Source organism: Myotis daubentonii, chromosome 1 (assembly GCF_963259705.1).
Source record: "Myotis daubentonii chromosome 1, mMyoDau2.1, whole genome shotgun sequence".
Lineage (NCBI taxonomy): Eukaryota > Metazoa > Chordata > Mammalia > Chiroptera > Vespertilionidae > Myotis > Myotis daubentonii.
Genome location: NC_081840.1, coordinates 78104449 through 78126867, shown reverse-complemented (window position 1 = coordinate 78126867; position 22419 = coordinate 78104449). Strand labels below are relative to the sequence as shown.

The 22419-nt window shown below is 49.7% G+C and overlaps 2 protein-coding genes across 2 annotated transcripts; one reads left to right on the top strand and one right to left on the bottom strand.

Moving 5' to 3' along the window:
• Positions 1-4755: 4755 nt before the first annotated feature.
• Positions 4756-5655, bottom strand: PSMB11 (proteasome subunit beta 11). The gene has a single exon (XM_059685862.1). It carries the CDS (start codon positions 5653-5655, stop codon positions 4756-4758), a length of 900 nt encoding a protein of 299 aa, XP_059541845.1.
• Positions 5656-9937: 4282 nt separating this feature from the next.
• PSMB5 (proteasome 20S subunit beta 5) lies at positions 9938-17281 on the top strand. Its single transcript, XM_059707787.1, has 3 exons — positions 9938-10178; positions 11858-12164; positions 16781-17281. Exons 1-3 carry the CDS (start codon positions 9981-9983, stop codon positions 17065-17067), a joined length of 792 nt encoding a protein of 263 aa, XP_059563770.1. The 5' UTR covers positions 9938-9980; the 3' UTR covers positions 17068-17281.
• Positions 17282-22419: the final 5138 nt, after the last annotated feature.

Genomic DNA, 22419 nt, shown 5'->3' with positions numbered 1-22419 from the left:
TCAAACTGTCCTAGGAAATTAAGATGTGGGGACTGGCCAGAGGGAAGGATGGAAAGAAGTAGAGGGTGAGGGCTACAGAGAAGAGAGGAGGAGAGATGAAAGAAGAGCCCTAGCTGGTTTGGCTCAGTGGATAGATTGTTGGCCTGCGGATCAAAGGGTCCAGGGTTCTATTCTAGCCAAGGGCACATACCTTGTTTGCAGGCTCCTCCCCAGGCCCTGGTTGGGGCTCCTGTAAGAGGCAGCCAGTCAATGTGTTTTTCTCACATCAATATTTCTCTCTGTCTTTCCCTCTCCCACTCTCTCTTAAAAAAAAAATTTTTTTTCAATAGAAAAATATCCTTGGGTGAGGATTAAAAAGGCTAAGAAGAAAAGAAGAAGGATTTCAGACTAAGAAAAAATGTTTGTGTCGGGGGGACAAGCCATTCTCTCTTGGGACCTGTGGTGCCTACTGGGCAAAGGGTGGGCCAGTGTGAGATGGCACAGTCACACTGAATCTGGGCCTGCTGCCCCAACCTTTAACTCTCCCCAGTCCACTGTCTTATTCTCTTTTCTATATATACTAGAGGCCTGATGCACAAAATTCATGCAAGAGTAGGCCTTTCTTCCCCTGGCTGCCTCATGGCCCCACAGCCCCACCCCCCACCTACTGGTTGTTCTGGGAGGTCATTCTGGACTGTCGTTCCAGTCTAATTAGCATATTAGCTCTTTATTATATAGGACTCGAGGCTCGATGCACAAAATTTGTGCAAGAGTAGGCCTTCCTTCCCCCAGCTGCTGGCACCGGCTTCCCTCTGGCACCCGGTACCTGGGCTTCCCTTGAAGCCCCGACTTCTTCCGAAAGGTCGTCTGGAAGGACGTCTGGTCTAATTAGCATATTATGCTTTTATTATTATAGATTTGTTTTAATTTATTTCAGAGAGGCAGGGAGAGGGGAAAAGAGATAGAAACACCAATGATGAGAGAGAATCATCGATTGGCTGCCTCCTGCATGCCCCCCACTGGGGATCAAGCCTGCAACCCGGGCATGTGCCCTGACCAGGAATCAAACCGTGACCTCCTTGTTCATAGACCAACACTCAGCCACTGAGCCAGCTGGCCGATCCATTGTCTTATTCTTCATGGAGCACAAAGGAGGAGGGTGAGGACCAGAGAGGCAGAATCAAAGCCAGCTGGGGTGGGAGCTGCATGGGAGCAGCAAGCATCGCTCAATGTCCACTCTCTGAGCAGAGAAGGGATCAGCGTGAGTACGCAGGCCTCCCTCCTAACTCCAGGGGGCGGCGGGGGGCGGGATCTTGTAGACTCGAGTAGGTGGGTCAGGACAGGTCCTTATGTCCCTCCCCTCCAAGTGTGAGCTGCTGGCAATCAGGAAAGCTGCTCTCAAGGGTTACTGCCTTCTTGCACACCTCCCACACCTGGTTGGTTAGGGCAACCAGGTGGTGGGACAATAAGGACCCTTGCCCCAGGACTGGAGTTGTCATTTGCTCTGCTGAAGGCTGGAACTGGACCCCTGGCTGCCAAAGGCCTGTGCAAGAGCAGGCCGTCTGCCCCCCAAAGGCCTCAGGTGACGGTGAGGAAGCAGCACACCCAGCAGGGTGTCAGAGGAACAAGGTCTTCCAGCTCAGGGCAGGACAGCAAGATCCCTACCCCTTTGGTCTCTCTCTGATAGCTGCATCAAGCTTCAGGAATAAGTGGAGAAAAGGAGAACTGACCGTGGGCCACTCCTGGGTAGTAAGGGGTGTGTTGACGTGAATGCATACCCTCCTCTGGTCCGGACCTCCCCAACTCATTAAATTTAGGGGGGACAGGGCATGGGAAACAGGCTGGTCAGCAAGACCCTTGGGCTTATCTCTGGTCTCAAATACTTTATCTTCCGGAAGGACAGAACCTGTCAAAGGAGTGAAGGAGGGCAGGACCATGAAAGGAAAAGAAAAGGGGAGAGGCAATGGGTAAAGGAGACGCAGAAAGGAGGACGCCCCTTCTGTGCTGCCCTCTTTGTCTGGGTTCCATCCTCCCTCCCAGTCTATGGGAAGTGGAGGGGCACAGAACATCCCAGGAGACTGAGCTACATGCAGTTCCCAGAGAGCCTTTTGCTGGGCTCAGGTGGCAATCCAGGCTCCAGACCACCACTCCCTCCCTCTGCTTCTCACTCCCAGGCCTCAGGACAGGGGTGGGAGGGTGCAGAAGGGGTGGGATGAGGCCTGACCCCACCTCCTCTTTACTCTGGAACAGTGGGTTGCCAACCCATGGTCCGCGGACCACTGGGGGTCCGTGAGGTCCAAAAGGTTGGAGACCACTGCATTTTCCCAAAAGAAGTGACAAGGCCTGGCTTTCTCCCCAATAAGGTCTTGCTCTCCTTATCCAAGTGTTGCTCCTTCTTTTCCAGTCTGTCTCCTGTCTCTGCACTCAGGAACCACACATGCATCACCCGTCACACACCTATCCTGGATCACTCACACCAGGACACAAGACCCACACACAGCTCTGCACATGGCGAGGCACTCTCTTATGCCTGATTCCATTAAACACTTGAGTCCTGGGCAGAGCTGCCCTTCCTCCTGTGCTCCCCCAGGACTAGGCTAGCCAGGGTCTCTGACCTCCAGCTATTCTTTCCAGAGCCCCGCCTTCCCTGCCCTGCGGCTGAGGAGCAGGCGAGGGGTGAAGAAGGGTTGCTGAACCGGCCACTGGCCAGATTCTGGACCCTGGCTCCAAGGCTAGTCCTCCTACTGGGCACCTTTTTTTTTTTTAATCCTTACTCCAATATATTTTTTCCATTGATTTTCAGAGAGAGTGGAAGGCAGGGAGGAGGAGAAGAGAGAGAGAAACATTGAAGTGAGAGAGACACATTGATTGGCTGCCTCCTGCTTGCCCGCACCAGGGCCAGGGATCAAGGTACAGGCCCTTGACTGGGAATCGAATCCATGACCCTTTGGTCCATAGGCTGCCACTCTAACTACTGAGAAAAACCAGCTAGGGCCTGGACACCTTTCTCTTTTCTTTTAAATATATTTTTATTGATTTCAGAGAGGAAGGGAGAGGGAGAGAGAGATAGAAACATCACTGAGGAGAGAGAATAATTTATTGGCTGCTTCCTATACACCCCCCCCCCCCCGCCAACCCCCTCCACTGGAGATCCAGCCTGCAACCTGGGCATGTGCCCTGACTGGGAATCGAACCATGACCTCCTGGTTCATAGATCAATGCTCAACCACTGAGCCACACCAGCCAGGCCTGGGCACCTTTCTACAGTCGCTTTTCCCTATCACAATTTCATCCCCTTTGTCCCCACCGCTTTCCTTCTTAGGGCTCCCTGACCTTTCCTCCCTCATCTCCAGTCATCCCCCCCCCCCCCCCCCCCCCGGCCCAAGGCCTGAGCCTGGAGGTCTCTGTCTGGCCAGCTCCTGCCTGGATGACCCCTTAGCCTGAGGTGCAGGGTTGGAACATAAGGAAGGCCTAGGGCCTGGGAGGCGTGTCAGGAGGGGGAAGTGGCTGTTATCTGTGGAATGGAAGCTGCAGGAGTGGGATAGAGAAAGACGGTTCAGCAGCCTTCCTTCAGGTCCCATCTCCTGGCTGACGGTGCTTTCCCGGGGAATGGGAGGGGCTGGAGGGTGTCCCTCCTGGAGCTGTCAGCCTGCAGCTCCAGGTCAGGGCTCACAAGGGAGCTGGAGGGGGCCAGGAGGGGCAGGAGAAGCCCACGGGCACAGCCATCTCCCTCTTTCCTGCGTGCCCCAGAGGCCGCTACAGGAAGGAGAGGCTGGAAAGAAGGCAGAGGGAAGAAGGAGGAGGAGAATCTGGCAGCAGCAACAACAGACCCGAAAGAGCAGCGCACAGGTGAGCTTGGTGCCGGTTCCAGGCCCTGGCAGGTAGGGCACATGAGGCTCAGGGGGAGCAGCCTCCCTGGGCCACCCCTCCCTCCAGGCCCTCAGGGTCCTCTGGGTTCAGTGATCCCTGGCCACGGGCATGGGCTTGGCCCGCTCCTCTCCCCACCTCCCGCCCCAGATGCCTGCAGGGCTCTGTCCTGGTGGCAGGGAGGAAAGTGAGGCAGAGGACCTGGGAGGAGAAGTTGTGCTAAAGCAGCATTGCGCTGGAGCCCGAGGTCTGCCGCTTACTGTGTGACCTCAGGCAAGGTTTCCTCTTCTGTAAAACGAGGATAATTTTTACCTCAGAGAGTTACGCCGGGAACTGTACTCACTCAGTTAGAATGAAATGGGGGCGGGGGAGGGACGGCAGAGGAGAGCAGATGAGAAGCCCATCGCCACCCACCAGGGCCCCCCCCACCCCACCCCCACCCCCCACCCCGCAATGCTCTGTCTCCAGCCTGGGCCCTTTGGGCTACTCCCCACCTCACCCCCCTCCTGGCTCCCCCACCTTAGCAAGCTGAGAAAATGACAGACTCTGAAGCTGAGATAAGGACTAAAATGGGAGGAGGAGGAAAGACCGGGGGTAGGGTGGAGAAAGCAGAGAGAGGATGGCAGGAAATGAGGGTCTAGCACCTCGCACAGCGTCTGGTGCACAGCAGGCGCGCCGTGAGGATTTCTGAAAGAAGGACTTGGCGCTGGAAGGAGGCTGGACCAATCTATTGGGCGCCAATAGGGACACGCTGGACAGAACCATCACAGGTCTGGGTTGCAGAAAGAGAGGGAGACTTGGAACAAATGAAACGGGCCACCCCTAAGGGCTGGAGCCAGAGGCTGTGAGGCCGCTCACACCCACCCTTCACCCGCTCCCTGCACTGGGTCCCCCAAGTCCTGCCACTTCTTACGGAGTCTCAGCCTCTGCAGGGAGCCCCGAGTCTCCCGGTAGGTGTCCCACAGGAAGTTCCCCACCGTCGCCAGCTCCGTGGGGGGTGGCAGGTCCGGGATGGGCCCGGCTGGCCTCCTTCTCCTCTTGCTTCTCCGGCTCCGGGAGCTTCTGCAGCTCCGAGTACAGCACGCAGGCATCGTTGCGTGACACGTACTCCCACCCACTCTCTCGCACATGGAAAAGGTCCACAGAGCCCCCAGAGTAGGCGTCACGGTGGGTGGCGTGGGCCACGGCGCGGCGAGCCAGGGCGTAGGCCTCCTGAGTGGTCATGTCGTAGCGGTAGCCGCGGTCCAGCACGCCGTAGGCATAGGGAGACCCCGAGCCCACCGAGAAGACGTCCCCCTGCAGGCGGGTGCCATCGCTGTAGACATAGAAGAGGGCAGGGCCGGAGCGGTCCCAGCCACAGAGAGCAGTGGCCACACACAGATCCAGCCCCCGGTAGCGGGACATCATGGTGGACAAGAGCTTGGCGGCGCTGGCCACACTGGGCAGCCGGCCCTCCCTCAGCGCCCGCAGCCGCAGCTCCCGCTGCAGCACCCGGTACCACGTGGTGCAGTCAGCGGAGGTGCCGGACGTGGTGCCCAGCAGGTGCTGGTGGACGGGGATGACCTTGCGGGAGGCTGGACACGCCACGTAGTTGCTGCAGGAGGAGCGGGTGTCGGCCGCAGCGATGACGCCGTGACGGAAGCGGAAGGCCAGCGTGGTGGTGCCGTGGGCCAGCCGGGGGCCATGGGTCCGCAAGAAGGTCTGAGGGTCACAGCCGCGGGGCACAGCCCCGCCACCGGCCGGAGGCAGGTGAGGAGACAGTCCCTGCGTGTCGGGGGCCTGCCACTTGCACACATCCTGCAGAGCCATGCCTGGAGCGGAGTGAAGGTTGGAAGGAGCAGCACAGGGCTTTGTGTGAGTGTCAGGTGGGGGAAAGGGACGCTAAAGAAAAGCTGTGCCGCAGCCAGAACGGGCAAGGAAGGCGTGTGACTTGTGGCTTCACTTCTCCCTAGTCCCAGATTAGGCTGGGGGACTGGCTGCTGGAGCAGCCCCCTCCTCAGCGGAGGAGCGCTGAGGGAGACAGGACGAGGCCAGCGGAGTTTCCAGTGCTGGGAAGACGCTGCCCCTGACACACCTGAGCTTCGCCCAAGGAGTCTCCTGTCCGTCATCCTCAAGCACCTGGAGAAGGTGCGGCTGGGTAACTGCCCAGGGAAGGAGGTGCGAGCCAGAGGGACAGAGCCGGCTTCCTCTTGTTTTTCCTGTCCCTGCCCTGAATGACCTCCCAGCCCAAAAGGATGAGTCAAGACAAGTCAGTCCTCTGAAGTAGTCAGAACAGGGTGCTGTGGTCCCACCGAGACGGGGGTTCTGAATACGGGGTTTTCGCCTCAGAGGTATGGGGCCAGAGAACCATGATGCTCCCTCAGCTCACATTTTCACCTCATGGTCAAGGTGGGGAAAGAGCAATGGGCGGAGACAAGGACAAAAGAGAAAAGAGCAGAAGAGCCTCGGGGTGGGGGAGACTCAAATATCTTTTAGAAAAGTAAGGTACTGAGGGGCCAGGGGTCAGGGAGCTCTCTTTCTCCTCTGCTTTGGGGGTGTATATGAAACTCCGTCTGCATCCAGAGACGGCACTCCTGGCGGTTCTCCAGCAGCATAGCTTCTCTGACTTGTGTTATAATTCTGAGTATGTAGCTGAAAAAAGTCCAGTGGTTCCCCTTCTGCCCAATAGTTCTCAATGGCAAGAGAGTGGCTTGTGGTTCTAAGGCAGGAGAAACAACTGACTTTGACCCCCTTATGCTGAGTCTAAGTCTTAGGCCAACCAGGGGTGGTTGAGCGATGAAGTTGGTGGACCCTGACAACTGGCCCTACAGAAAGACAAAGTAGACTAGAGCAGAGTGACAAGCTGCAACTACTTACAGCACCACATGGAGGATATTTTACTAAACATTGCAGCTTACACAGGTGGCGTGGGAATGGCTTTATTCAAAGAAATAGACCCATAAACAAAGAAAAGGGCCTGGACCCTCCAGACTTCATGATGGTGGGGCTGTGGCATCACCGTTACCTGGGGTCTCAGTACAAAGGCAAGTGTAAACGTGTCATGGGAAGACTAGAGAATCCAGGAGGTCAGGCTAAGGTCCAACCAGTCCTTCTCCCTTCCTTTGTGTAGGACCACATGGAAATCTTACTAAAGAGATAAGAATGTCTACTCTTTCTCAAGACTAAGCCTTAAGACTCTTTGTATATGGATGGATGGTCACCTCCCTAGGTCAGGCCAATATCAAGTCCGATCTGAATAGTTGAATGGCCTTATAATTAGCCACCCTCTAATCTCCCCATCTAATCTTATCCTCCACACTGATGTATTTTCCTAAGTTATCACTCAAATCCTGTGTCTTTTCTACTAAGAAACCTTGAAGGGCTACAAGATCAAATCCAAACACTTCTCCACCCTAGGCTGGCATTTAAGGCCTACTATAGTTCAATCCTAATCCATCCACCACAACCTCTTTTCACACTATCTCCCATCTTCTCTTCATCTATTTGAATCCTAACCTTCAAAGTCTGACTTCAGTACCACCTATTCTGAAAATTCTTCCCAGATATGGATTGAGAGAGGAGAGCCTGTGGGTTTAAGGAGCAATGGGACCGCATTGGCACTTAGGGAAATAAATCCAGACCTCCTTGGCAAAGCCTTCCTGGACCACCAACCTCACCCCAGTCTATACTGACCTCCTCCTCCCACCTATGAACTTACAGCATTTATCATTTTCCTCCCCCCACCACCTTATTGAGATAAAACTGACATATAACATTGTGTAATTTTAAGGTGTACAATATGATGATTTTATATAAATGTTATATATATATATATATACATATATATATATATACACACACACACATTAGTGTCCCAGTGTACAGATTTGTGCACATTGAAAAGAAATTAATTAGAAGAAATATTTTAATATTGCTATTCGCCCTTTCTCTATAATGTAAGTGTCAACCAAATTTACAATCGACAATGACAGATCAAAACACACGCATGCGATTGGCACCAGCAAGAGCTTTATATGTATCGCACATGTGTGAGTCAACTTAGCCTTTTATGTATATAGATAAATTTGCTTAATTAGACCTGCTTTCTGATTTAGCTAAACTTTTTCCAGCCCAGTGAAGCACCCCAACTTCTCTTTCAGGTAATTGTTAACAACACAGCAGTAAATATCTACACGAAGCACATTATTTATTTATTTTTTTAGTATATTTTTATTGATTTCAGAGAGGGAGAGAGAGAGAAATAGAAACATCAATGATGAGAGAGAATCACTGATCAGCTGCCTCCTACATGCCCCCCACTGGGGATCAAGCCCACAACCCGGGCATGTGCCCTTGACCGGAACTGAACCCAGGACCCTTCAGTCCACAGGCTGATGTCCATCCACTGAGCCAAACCAGCCAGGGCACAAAGCACATTATTATTGTAGATCACGCAGGGAGAACAAAGGGTAAAATATTTAACTGCAGCAGTGTTTGACTATATTCTGTGCAGTGAGAAAACCTGAAGTCATTTTCAAGGTCCACCATTTCTTACTTTTTTTCAGTCGGGTCAAGTTTCTAAACTTTCTAAATCTCTGTTTCCAGCTAATGAAAAGAAAATGGGATTCTACCGAGTCTCCTATCTACCTACTCCAGGACTTCTGTGAGGATCAAATGAGATGAGGCACAGGAAAATGCTTCACAGACATTTGGTTTGCACCTGGCTATAAAGCAAGTCAGGTTCCTGCGCTGAAGAAACTCCAAGGAAGCTAGTCTTTAGGGCAGTGATGGCGAACCTTTTGAGCTCGGCGTGTCAGCATTTTGAAAAACCCTAACTTAACTCTGGTGCCCTGTCACATATAGAAATTTTTTGATCTTTGCAACCATAGTAAAACAAAGATTTATATTTTTGATATTTATTTTATATATTTAAATGCCATTTAGCAAAGAAAAATCAACCCCAAAAAATGAGTTCGCGTGTCACAGGTTCGCCATCACTGCCCTGGGGAGAGGAAGCCCGGCGTTGCTATGTGATGTCATTACCCGGCGCCCACAGCAGCTGTTTCTGGGACGGGCTGTGGGCCACATTTTGTGCCATGGGGTCTTGGCAGCATTGGTTGTGATTTGGGGGTGTCGCTCCCGGGTGGTGGCGGGGGCTGTGTCCCACTTGGGGAAGCAGAGTGTTGGTTTGTCAGTGCCAGGTCCGTGGTGCCATTTATTTTTAAATGGCCAGGGTGCCATGGCAGCTCCTGCACTGAGCATCTGCCCTCTGGGGGCCATAGCTACCGGGCGGATGGACACTTAGCCTTTTATAAATATTGCAAAATGTTAACCACAATAAGTTTAGTTTACACACACTTCACTGCACATTTTTGTTATTGTTGTTATAAGAATATTTTAAGATCTACTCTCTTTGTAACTTTCAAGTATACAATATAGTGTCGTTAACTATAGTCATCATGCTGTATATTAGATTCCCAGAATATATTCTTCTCATAACTGGAAGTTTGTACCCCTGGACCAATTTCTCCCCATTTCCCTAACCCTCGGCCCTGGCAACCACCACTTTATTCTGTGGTGGTTTTTTTTTTTCCTTTTTGCTGCGCTTTTTCCACAGACAAATGTGGTTTAACTAACTTCGTAGGAAAATGACCTCAGAGCAGATCATTATTTTATCCAGTAAAACAAGATGGCATTTCCATTTCAGAGGCGTCCCTGGGTGCTGAAGCGGGGGAGACGGGAGGCGTTGCTGGGACACCCGGCCGGGCGGGGACCACTCGCAGCTACGCGTTCAGAACCGTTTTCCCCAGTCACGCCCTTCTCAAAGATGGCCGGCCTGGCTTCCCACGCAACAGGGACCTTCCCGATCGCTCCCTAGGGATTTGAGGTTAAGCTAATCCAGGGCCGCTTGCATGACAAAACCTAAAATGGCAGGCATATCCCTTTAGAATTTAAGGGCAGTGAAGCCACTTTTTTTTTCCGCTCGGCGAAAATGGTCCCTTGCATCTGGCTCCGGTCTTTGGAGGCGTGGTTGCCAGGAGTTAAAATGGCTCCTCCCTGAGATTCCATAGGAAGTGAAGCTGTGACGGCAAGACGTTGCCCGGCCGTTATCTCCTGGGCGTTCTCGGACGCGGCTCCCAGTGCCCTTACTAGACATGGCGCTGGCCAGTGTGTTGGAGAGCTCGGTACCGGCGAACCGGCACGGGTTTTTCGGACTCGGGGGTCGTGCAGATCTGTTGGACCTGGGTCCAGGTAGTCCCAGCGATGGGCTGAGCCTTGCCGCACCCAGCTGGGGTGTCCCAGAGGAGCCGAGGATCGAAATACTTCATGGGACCACCACCCTGGCCTTCAAGGTGCGGACCCGGCAGCTGAGCCGGACCGGAGCCCGCAGTGGCCGCGCCGCGAAGCCCAGGCCGAGGCTCGGGTCCTTCGTCCCGACCCTGACGGTGTCGCTGTCTCATTGCCCCGGGAGGCCTCGGTGCTCGCTCTGGCCGGGAGCGGGTGGGCTGGGCTGGGCCTGGGGCTGGGGCTGGGGCTCGGGCTGGGGCTGGGGCTGGGGCTGGGGCTGGGGCTCGGGCTGGGGCTCGGGCTGGGCCTGGGGCTCGGGCTCGGGCTCGGGCTGGGGCTGGGCCTGGGGCTCGGGCTCGGGCTGGGCCTGGGGCTGGGGCTGGGGCTCAGGCTCGGGCTGGGGCTCGGGCTGGGGCTCGGGCTGGGCCTGGGGCTGGGCCTGGGGCTCGGTCTCGGTCTCGGGCTGGGGCTGGGGCTGGGGCTGGGCCTGGGCTCGGTCTCGGGCTGGGGCTGGGGCTGGGGCTCGGGCTGGGACTGGGGCTCGGGCTCGGGCTGGGGCTGGGGCTCGAGCTGGGCCTGGGGCTCGGTCTCAGGATGGGGCTGGGCCTGGGCCTGGGCCTGGGCCTCGGGCTCGGGCTCGGGCTCGGGCTAGGTCTCGGGATGGGGCTGGGCCTGGGGCTCGGGCTCGGGCTCGGGCTCGGGCTCGGGCTCGGGCTCGGGCTGGGGCTAGGTCTCGGGATGGGCCTGGGGCTCGGGCTGGGGCTAGGTCTCCGGATGGGGCTGGGCCTGGGCCTGGGCCTGGGCCTGGGCCTGGGCCTGGGCCTGGGGCTCGGGCTCGGGCTCGGGATGCGCCTGGGCCTGGGGCTCGGGCTGGAGCTGGGCCTGGGGCTCGGGCTGGAGCTGGGCCTGGGCCTGGGGCTGGGCCTGGGCCTGGGCCTGGGGCTCGGGCTGGGCTGGGGTAAGAGGGAGAAAGCGCCCGAGGCCTCTTAGGTTGATTCCTTGGCGACTTCAGGTGGCTTCTTCCCAGAAAAGGGGAGGCAGCAGCAGCAAGGAACTTGGGCAGAGGGAAGGCGGTTGGTTGTAACCATTCACCAAAGGTTATGGAAACGGAATGGTTACAACCGGGCGAGGATAACGAACAGGCTGTGGCGAGAGGGGGATCTTGAGAGGCAGCGCCTGTCCCAGGGGCCGGACCCGGGGTTCCTGGCCCAGCTTTGCGGTAACTGCTCGCGATCTTGGACTCGTCGTTCTATCGCATTAAGCCTTCTTCCTCAGCCATAAAGTGAAAGAAACACCGTTTACACCGATGTCACGGTATTGATATGAAGCTCAAGTGACATTAATATGTGGGGAAGTCTATTGCAGTGATTTTCAACTTTTTTTTAATCTCATGGCCCACGTAAACTAATTACTAAAATTCTGTGGCATACCACAATATATGTTTTTTTGCAGATCTGACCCAAAAAATAAGGTGTAATTTTGATTTGTTCACACCGGGCGACTATTGTGTTGGCTGGTGTCTTTTTTTGACAATCTCAGGGGAAAGACGTGAGGGCCCCTGACTAAATAGGTATTGCATGTTTTAAAATTTCTCGGGGCACACTGGTTGGAAATTGCCGGTAAGTTGTGAAGTGTAAAATGACAGAGAAAGAGATGTACTGGGCTTGCACTGATGCAAAAAGAAATGTCAGGGAGATGCTTTTGTAGTCTAAGTGGCCTGCTTTGTGTTCTCTGATCTGAACAGTTTAAACATGGAGTCATTGTTGCAGCGGACTCCCGGGCCACAGCGGGCGCCTACATTGCCTCCCAGACGGTAAAGAAGGTGATAGAGATCAACCCCTACCTGCTGGGCACCATGGCTGGGGGTGCAGCGGATTGCAGCTTCTGGGAGCGGCTATTGGCTCGGCAGTGTCGAATCTATGAGCTTCGAAACAAGGAACGCATCTCAGTAGCAGCTGCCTCCAAACTGCTCGCCAACATGGTTTATCAGTATAAAGGCATGGGGCTGTCCATGGGCACCATGATCTGTGGCTGGGACAAGAGAGGCCCTGGTGAGTTAAGCTTCAAGCTCATAATTCTTGGGGCTGACACTACAGAGAGGAGGGACTGGATGAACAGATGAGTGAAAAGGGTTTGGATCATTGCTGGCATCTGTCGATCAGTTTCTCGATAATCTTTGTTAAAGGAAGGCACTGTGGTGTGGAAAAGGGCATGGAGTTGGACTAGCTGTGTCTTTGACTACCCATGTGACCTTAGGTGGTTGCTTATTACATGAAGTAATACACATAAAGCATGTAGCTTCTGGCACATAATATTTTTGCTTCTATTCTGTCTCCCATAAAATAAGACGACCTACAAAGAATATATTTGAGAATTGAAGTGCATAATAATAGACATAAAATATCTAGTCAGTGTTATCTAATAGAGATATAATGTGAGCCACACCTGATTTTAGTCTGCGGGCCTACGCTCTATCCACTAAGCCAAACCGGTCAGGGCCACACCTGATTTTAAATTAACAATTTATTTAATCCAAAATACCTAAATTATCATTTCCACAAGTGACATTGGCCCCATTTCAAGTGCTAAATAGACACATGTGGCTAGGGCTACTGTATTGGACCCCGAATATGTAGGAAGTCGCTGCTCAAAAGTTAGTCATTTCTCTTTCTTTTTTCCCTTTAGGACTCTTTGGCCTCGAAAGGGCCTTCATGTACATCTTCTTTCCTTGCTTAATATACTCATCCTAGGTCTTGTTCTGTCATCTCTGAAAAGAAATTCCTTAGCCTAGTTTTCTTTCCAGTACATAAAAACTTTGCCAGGAAGTTCAACCTTATATCTGATGTCAACTCCTTTTCAGCCAATTTTTAAGAAGTATTTTTTTATTGATTTCAGAGAGGGAGAGCGAGCGAGAGAGAAACATCAATGATGAGAAAGAATCATTGATCAGCTGCCTCCTGCATGCCACACACTGGGGATAGAGCCCACAACTCAGGCATGTGTCCTGATTTGGAATCAGAACTGTGACCTCCTGGTTCATAAATCTATGCTCAACCACTAAGCCACACCAGCCAGGCTCAGCCAGTTTTGAATGTTCCTTTAGTCAAATTGGAATACAGCTAGTCACCTTCTGTGTAATTTTCTCCCTTAATGCTTAAAAATAGTTATTTTTGCCCTTGCTGGTTTGGCTTAGTGGATAGAGCATCCACCTGCAGACTGAAGGGTTCTGGGTTTGATTCCGGTCAAGAGCACATGCCCAGGTTGTGGGCTTGACCCCCCACTAGGGGCCGTGCAGGAGGCAGCCAATCAATGATTTTCTCTCATCATTGATGTTTCTATCGCTCTCCCTCTCCCTCTCTAGAATCAATAAAAATATATTGTAAAAAAAAAAGTTATTCTTTTCTCTTACTGTTTTTGATTCATTCATTTACCTGCTTACTAAATGCCTAGTTTTCCTTTGTCCAACGACTATGGGATACCCACCACTTTTTTTTTTTAAATATATTTTATTGATTTTTCACAGAGAGAAAGGGAGAGGTATAGAGAGTTAGAAACATCAGTGAGAGAGAAATATCGATTCAGCTGCCTCCTGCACACTCCCTACTGGGGATGTACCTGCAACCAAGTTATATGCCCTTGACCAGAATTGAACCTGGGACCCTTCAATCCTCAGGCCGAGACTCTATCCACTGAGCCAAACCGGTTAGGGCGATACCCACCGCTTTTTCACTTGCTTTGGAGAATATCAGTTCACTACTCAATGGAAGATGAATGAGGAGATTAAAAAGTAGATGTGAAAGAGGAGCTCAGTTTGTTACTTTGGAAATTGAGACACTTTTCTCTTTGAAAGGTGTGCAAGAACAGTTCATACATGTTGCATGATCTAGGGAAGCACCTTGGAAATGCTGCTTTGAACCCTTAGCTATTTGGTTTGGTACAAATGATGGAAGTAGTGTAACAGTGTACAGAAGCTGGCTAGCAAGAAAAACCTAGGAAGCTAGAGCATAGCTTAAATTCTACCTTCTCAAACCCCTCCTGACAGCCTGTCCCATTCAGGAGAAGTCAACTCCTTGCTTCAAGAAGCAAACTGAGCCCAGCTGGCATGACTCAGTGATTTAGCATTGACCTATGAACCAGAAGGTGGAGGCTCAATTCCCAGTCCGGGCACATGCACAAGTTGCAGGCTCGTCCCCAGTGAGGGGTGTGCAGGAGGCAGCCGATCGAGGATTCTCTCATCATTCATGTTTTTATCTATTCCTCTCCCTCTCTGAAATCAATAAAAGTGTGTGTGTGTGTGTGTATATATATATATTTTTTTTTTTTTTTTTAAGAAGCAGAATGAGAAAGGATCATAGATTACTTAATACAAGACTGAATGAGATGAATACCATTTTTTCTTTTTCTTTTTTGTTTTCCTCACCTGAGGATATTTTTCCATTGTTTTTTAAAGAGTGGAATGGAGAGGGAGAGACAGAGAGAAGGAAGCATCAGTATGAGAGACACATCGATTGGTTGCCTATCACACACGCCCGACCAAGCCCAGGGATTGAGCCTGCAAATGAGGTATATGCCCTTGACGGAATCGAACCTGGGACCCTTCAGTCTGCAGCGCGACGCTCTATCCACTGAGCCAAATCGGCTGTGGCTGAATACCATTTTTTAAATGCTGAAGGAGTTCTGAGGAGGAGAGGATTACTTCTGATGGGAGGAATTGGGGAAGATTTCAAGGACAGGTTGCAGTTTTCTAAGATGTGAAAATGAGAGGAAAGAAACATAATGAACAAAGGAAGGGAGAAGCATGAGGGCTGGGGGGGGAGTATTTGGAAGTCCAATTTAATTGGAACTAAAGGAATGTGAAGAGTAGAGATCCATAAAGCCAGAAAGGTAAACTGGAACCAAATTCCAGCTAAGCAAGGTAGAGGCAGTGGGACTGAGGAGGAGATAAATTGGGGTAGACATTAGAACAGTGATGGCGAACCTTTTGAGCTCGGCGTGTCAGCATTTTGAAAAACCCTAACTTAACTCTGGTGCCGTGTCACATAGAAATTTTTTTATATTTGCAACCGTAGTAAAACACTTATATTTTTGATATTTATTTTATATATTTAAATGCCATTTAACAAAGAAAAATCAACCAAAAAAAATGAGTTTGTGTGTCACCTCTGACACGTGTGTCATAGGTTCGCCATCACTGCATTGGAACCATCTGAACCTGAAAATCGATAAGAGCAGTGATTCTCAACCTGGCTTGCATTAGATCACCCAAAGAACTTAAAAAACAAGCCCTGTGCTTATCCCTCACCCCAGACCAATTGAAAAAGAATACCTTGAGTAAGTCCTAGACATTTTTTTAAAGTTTCCTTAGATTATTCTAGTGCATAGTAAGAGTTGAGAACCACTGAAATAGGAAAAAGATTAGTGAAACCATTACAGAAATTAAAAATACAGCAGAAATTGTGTCTTGATGGGACACAAGAGAGATGAGTTTGGTAGATAATGATAGTTTGGTTGATAGTATTTGAGGACAAGATGTTTGAATCTGAACATGGTGACAAAGGCAGTTGGAATTGATAAAAATTTTATTAAAATCTTTGTCTTAAGTTTTTATCTATATAAGAGGTCAGCTAATTTTTTCATAAAGGTCCAAGTAATAAGTATTTTAGGTTTGCAATCAATATGGTCTTTGTCTCAACTACTTACTTAACTGTCCTTCTTTAGAGTAAAAGCAGTCATAGACAAGTGAGTGTGGCTCTATTCCAATAAAACTTTATTTACAAAAACAGGCAATTGGCCTGGCCAAACCTAGTCTATACTAGCACTATCCAGTAGAAATAAAATGTGAGCCATATATGTAATTTTAAACTTTATAGTAGCCACATTTAAAAATTAAAAATATACATTTTCATAGAATACTTTATTTAACCCACTAGATAAAAAATATCATTGCGTGACGTGGTTCTAGCTTCATTTCAGATGCTCATTAGTCACATGTGGCTAGTGGTTACCACATTGGACAGTGATTTGGAACTCTAGGCTTTATTCTCTACTGTATGATGTATGTCTTATGCTCCAGATAGTCTAAACTTTGAGGGCTAGGATTTTAAAAAATATTATCTCGCACAGAAGTTCTGTGCTTGAAACCTAAGTCATTTGAATTATACTTGCTTTTTGGTTATACAGAGAGGACAGAAGGTGGTTACTACAATGTGAGGTGAGGTGGATTGGTATATTGTAGAATCCCGGAGTCTTAATATTTAATTTGATTCCTCTGGCCTTTTTTTTTTTTTTTAAATATATTTTATTGGTTTTTTTACAGAGAGGAAGGGAGAGAGATAGAGAGTTAGAAACATCGATGGGAGAGAAACATCGATCAGCCGCCTCCTGCACATCTCCCACTGGGGATGTGCCCGCAACCCAGGTACATGCCCTTGACCGGAATCGAACCTGGGACCCCTCAGTCCGCAGGCCAACGCTCTATCCACTGAGCCAAACCGGTTTTGGCAGGCCTTTTTTTTTTTAAGCAATTTTATAGTAGTGCTTTTTTCTTGTATTTGTGTTGGTCTCCCTTGGGTTTCAAGAGTGATGGAGATGTGTTGCCTTGGAGGATGAATTAGATGTCAAAAGGGGTGGTCATTTGTTTTCCTGCTAACCTCATCTCTCTTTCCAGGCCTCTACTACGTGGACAGTGAAGGAAACCGGATCTCGGGGGTCACCTTCTCTGTAGGTTCTGGCTCTGTGTATGCATATGGGGTCATGGACCGGGGTTACTCCTATGACCTAGACGTGGAAGAGGCCTATGATCTGGCCCGTCGAGCCATCTACCAAGCCACCTATAGAGATGCCTACTCAGGAGGTTCGGTCAACCTCTACCATGTCCGTGAGGATGGCTGGATCCGAGTCTCCAGTGATAATGTAGCTGATTTACATGACAAGTACACTCGATCTACCCCCTGAAGGAGGGTGGATATAGCTACTTGTGTTTGGGGTGACTGTTGTTGGTAATAGGGGTACAACTCCCCATTCTATAGTGGAGGGGTCCCCAATTGTATTGATTGTTTTTTTAAGCTCTGGTGCATTAACCTCTATTGTTACAGTTGTTAATGAGCTGTTGCGAAGGTGAAGATTGCTTTTCCTTTCTTGGATGTTAACATTACACTACTGGACCTCAGCCTGTGTTGTGTCTTTTTTCCACCCTGTCCCTCCTCTAAGCACTTTACAGTCAAATAAGCCAGGACAGTGGGAGGGAAGTGACTGTATTACCGGAAACTGTGGTGTGAAGACATTGTCTAGTGAATACATTAATGTCCCCACTGATGAAGCTAATAACAAAGGAGAAGGAGAGAGGAGCAGGGAGGAGGGAGAGGCTTCCCGGTTCCGTTTGCAAAGATGAAAAGTTGATGAGGTAGAAAGATGCACAGGGCTGTACCAGGCAGAGCTGCAGAGGCCCTCACCCTGTGGTGTGGGAGGGTAGACTGGTGTTACATGCAGAGCAGAAAGCGGAGAAGGTAAATCCTGAATTTTAAACCAATTGAGAAGGGAAAGCTTGGACCCCGGGAAAAGAGAAGACAAAAAGGTGAATGCGAAAGCAGTAGTGACCACAGCTTGGTAGCCCCACAGTGTGTACGTGCTGGGGACAGAGAGGGACGATGGTGGCTTATATGCTCCTGGGCAGGAAGCAGCACAAAACTGTCTCTGGAACATGTGGGTGGGGAAGAAGCAGAGAGATGGCTGATTGATCACACCCAGCACTGAGGGGTTCCCAAGCTGGTGGTGGCAGCAGATGGCAAGACCTTCTGTTAAAGAGAAGGCATAGACATAGGGAAGGTGGAGGTTGATGGAAAAACCTTTTAAAAAAAATGGGAGTGGAAGGCATAAACAATACTGCTTTGTATTTAGCAAAAGTGAAGACAGTGGTTGGTGACAACTGAGTGTCATGTTTTGGAGGGGTCATTCATAGAGATAGAGGGGTAAAGCCCCTCCCTGTGCTGTGGCTACCTTTCCTTCCTGCACCCCCTTCCCCCGCAGCCTGTGCAGTCGACTTACTGATTAATGAGGGCTCTCCGCCAGGAACTGATCGAGGCTTGTTAATTCCATTTGTCAAATGCAGGGAAATTGGGAATTAGTGAGATTGGAGAAGGGAGTTTGGAAAACAAATGACTCTCGTGCCTAAGGAGATTCATTTTGCTGAAAAGTGCCTCAGGATTCCCTGGACTCAGGGAGCTGCCAGCGTGGGCCTGACCTGCTCTGCGGGCAAAGCAGGGAGGAGCCATTGGCCAATGGCGAACTGGAGGCAGAGGTACAGTCATCCTCTCAGGACACTGTTTTGCAGATCTTTTTATTTTTGAAATATGCTTGTATTGGTTTTAGAGAGAGGAAGGGAGAGGGAGAGAGAGAAATCATCGATGAAATATCATTGACCAGCTGCCTCCTGTGCACCTCCCATCTGGGATCAACCCTGAAACCCAGGCATGTGCCTCACCGGATGACCGGAAATTGAACAGGTGACCTCTTAGTACATGGGTTGATGCTCAACCACTGAGCCACACTGGCTGGGCTGCAGATCTTTTAAAAAATGAGAAATCCCAAAATCTGAAAGAAATCAAATCAGGTTGAAATAGAAATGAGGGTCCAGAACCTCAACCACCCCTGGAGCCACAACTCTCCCTTTCCACCTCCACCCACCATACATACACATACTCCCTGGCACTTCTTAAAGCCCCAAGGAACATAATTTTTTTTTTTTAATACTTAGCTGAGGGTAGGTTTTTCATTGATTCCAGAGAGAGAGAAAAATCGAATGCTTGCCTTGCACATGTGCCCCAGGGTATCGAACCCACAACCTGGGTATGTGCCCTGCCCAGGAATCGAACCTGCAACCCTTCAGTGCACGGGACTATGCTATAACCAGTGGATTACACCAGCCAGGGCCCAAGGAACACAGTCTGAAAATACCTGCCCTGGGGAATAACCTTAAGGGTGGAAAGAAAGTTTAAGATTGTAATTCTTTATGACCCCAGAGAGCATAAAACTCCCTAGGCCAGTGATGGCGAACCTATGACACACATGTCAGAGGTGACACGCGAACTCACTTTTTTGGTTGATTTTTCTTTGTTAAATGGCATTTAAATATATAAAATAAATATCAAAAATATAAGTCTTTGTTTTACTATGGTTGCAAATATTAAAAAATTTCTATATGTGACACGGCACCAGAGTTAAGTTAGGGTTTTTCAAAATGCTGACACGCCAAAACCGGTTTGGCTCAGTGGATAGAGCGTCGGCCTGCGGACTGAAAGGTCCTGGGTTCGATTTCGGTCAAGGGCATGTACCTGGGTTGCGGGCACTTCCTCAGTGGGATGTGCAGGAGGCAGCTGATCGATGTTTCTCTCTCATCGATGTTTCTGACTATCTCTCTCCCTTCCTCTCTGTAAAAAATCAATAATATATATATTTTTAAAAAAACGCTGACACGCCGAGCTCAAAAGTTTCGCCATCACTGCCCTAGGCCCTTAGCCCATTAATGAAAAGTCAGTCTGGAGAAAAGACATGGTCTTAAAGCAATGTTGCTCTTGCCCTGTTTCTGTCTCATCCTTGGCTTTGCAGTGGTTTGGGTGTTTAATGTAAACACCTACTCTTCACTAGCTGCGTCATGTTCAGGCAAGAAAAAGCATAAGCAACAGTCCCATGTTCTGTTCTGGCATATCCCTGTTTCTGCCCTCTCCTGGATCTTAGATGAAAGGATTACGTAATGGAAGAGATCAACTTGTGGAAGGTTTTTTGGAAAGAGTAGAGAAGAGGTAGAGGAAAACGGCAAGACTCTAGGCCCAGTCATATCCCTGTGTGCAGTGTGGTTTCTTGCTGCTGGGGACTGGTGGGAAGTTGGCTTTGCAGCAATGTATGTCTCTGCTTGTGTGGGATGATGGATGCCGCATAGGGTTGGAGAGATGCTGTTGAGTGGAGTGTACCAGTTCAGGGACTCCCATCAGATTCAATTTCCCAATGCAGTCCTCTTGACAAAGGATGATGGAAAAGAAATTGCCTTAAATAGCAGGAAGATTAATTTCTCTCGGCAGCTCCCAGGCATCCAAGGGACAGGGCTCTTTAAGTGATGTCTGACAATATCTCCTCCTTCCACAGATAGCACAGTAACACCGAAATCTAATTCTTTCTACTGATGGGACTAATCTAATTAAATAGGGAGCAAACACTCCTAGAGGCCCCGTGCTTTCTCTTGCTACCAGGGAATGCTGTGGGGCTGAAGCATCTCCACATCAGGGAAGGGGGGCTGTGGGGAGCAGCAGTGCACTGTGGGGTGAGTAGAATGTTCATGAGGGAAGGTGACAGGTAGGTGAGGACATGGGGAGCGGGGAGGAAGGGCACAGTGAAAGCAAATCAGGACTGAAGCATAATAGTCACTGATTGTTCCCTCTTTAGGCAAAACCAGAAGGTCAATGTCTCTTGTTATCCTCCTCAGCTAGCAAATGAGAAAACTGTCAAAGCTATGTGGGGAGTGGAAGGTTATATCCTTCGAGGGGGAATAAAACAACAGATTTATTCTGGCCCACGGATTCTGTGTGGTCTGTCTGTTAGGAAAGAGGTGGGATGGAAAGGGAGGAAGGTGAAAAAAGGTGGAGAGAAACGGGAGCATGTCCCTTGTCTCAGAAGAAAAGAGGGTGATTGGGTCAATGAGGAATTTCTATGAGACATGAGCCTATCTCATTTGGGGAGTACAGTCAGGTTTTTTATTTTGTTATTTTTGTCATAGTAGAAGAGCCCCTCTTGCCAGGGCTATAGCAGAAAATTAGTTACCTTGAAACTGACCAACAGCAGTGACCTCAAGACATGATCAAGTGCTTTATGGTTTAAAATATACGCATATTGCAACCAAGCATCTCTGCTGGTTTGTTTGTCTTTTAATTCTAGTTTCCCTTTAGGAAGCCAGAATCACATTGGGAAAGTTTTAATTATAGTGAGCAAGAGGAGAGCAAACACAGCAATGAGAACTGCCCTCATCAGCAGCTGCTGCCACCTCCCGCCTGACCTAGGCCGCCCCCTGGGTCCCCGCTCCCACGCTCCCACGTGGCAGCTGACCGCCTGCATTCCTGCAGTGCTCCCCAGGCTGGGCCTCAGAGCCACGTTCTTGCTTCCAGGGGCACTGCCCCACTGAAGCATTTAAATAAAAAATATTTCTAAAATGTCCCATTCACAGCTGTTAGTGGGTCAGGCGGAAGCAATTCTACCCATGTCAGCTTCTTGGGTTTATTTAACCCAACTCACTTTCCCTGAAGCTTTTGCCTGAGTTAGGTGCCAAGTCTCACTGATCTTAACACTTTATAGTCCATATTTAGCTGTCATCAGCCATGAATATCTGACTAGATTATTTGATAGGAAATCAGACATTGTGGATTCAATCTTTTCTGATGCCTCTCCCTACTCCTCACCCCTACCATCCTCTCAGGCTGCCTCTTCTTTCTAACCTCCCTTTGTTTGATTTCTTTATAAAAAATTCTCTCACTTTATAAAAATCCTCTTTTCTTTCCTCCGTAGAATTTAAATAAAAACCAGTCAATCAATAAACCAAGTGCTGCTTATGGACTTTAATGTAACAAGAAAAGGTTATCACTAGCTGCTGGGAACCCAAAAAAGCTGGTTGTTACAGAAGCAAACACAGATGGACTTCGAGAAAGTGAGAGTACAAGAGACAAATGAGAGAAAACAGAAAAGCGACTCATGGACAGCAAAAATAAGATTGAGCAAAGTGGAGAGGAAGACACAGACATGGCAGAGAAGATGGATGGAGACACTGATGGGCAGAGGTGGACTGTGAAGGAGGGTCAGGGAGTGAGAAAGAAGACTCAGAAGGACAGTGATAGAGAGAGTGGGCAGGGGGATAGCGAGGAAGGAGCGGCTGGAAGCTAATGCACAATGAAACATGTCCCCCTGGAGACAGATAATTTCTCCGGCCGTACGTAATGAGCACGTGCCTCTCTGTGTGTTGCCCCTGGACTGTCACAGTCACTTAGATTCTGCAAGAATCTCTCTGTGTCTACACCACTTGTGCAAGGTTGGGAAGATTTGAGCTCTCTCAGAATAACCTCAATCCAGCCAGGCCAAAACCAGATAAGTAGAAACCTCTCTCAGAAGAGCAGCAGGCTGAGTCAGGATCACAGATTTAGTCCCTTTTAACATTTCATTTTTAAAAGTTGTGAAGAGATCCTCTCTCCCCTCACCCGCATACTCCCTGGCCATGCACCTCACCCATCGCTAACACATCCCCTTTTTTCTATACATGCTCAGGGCCAAGGC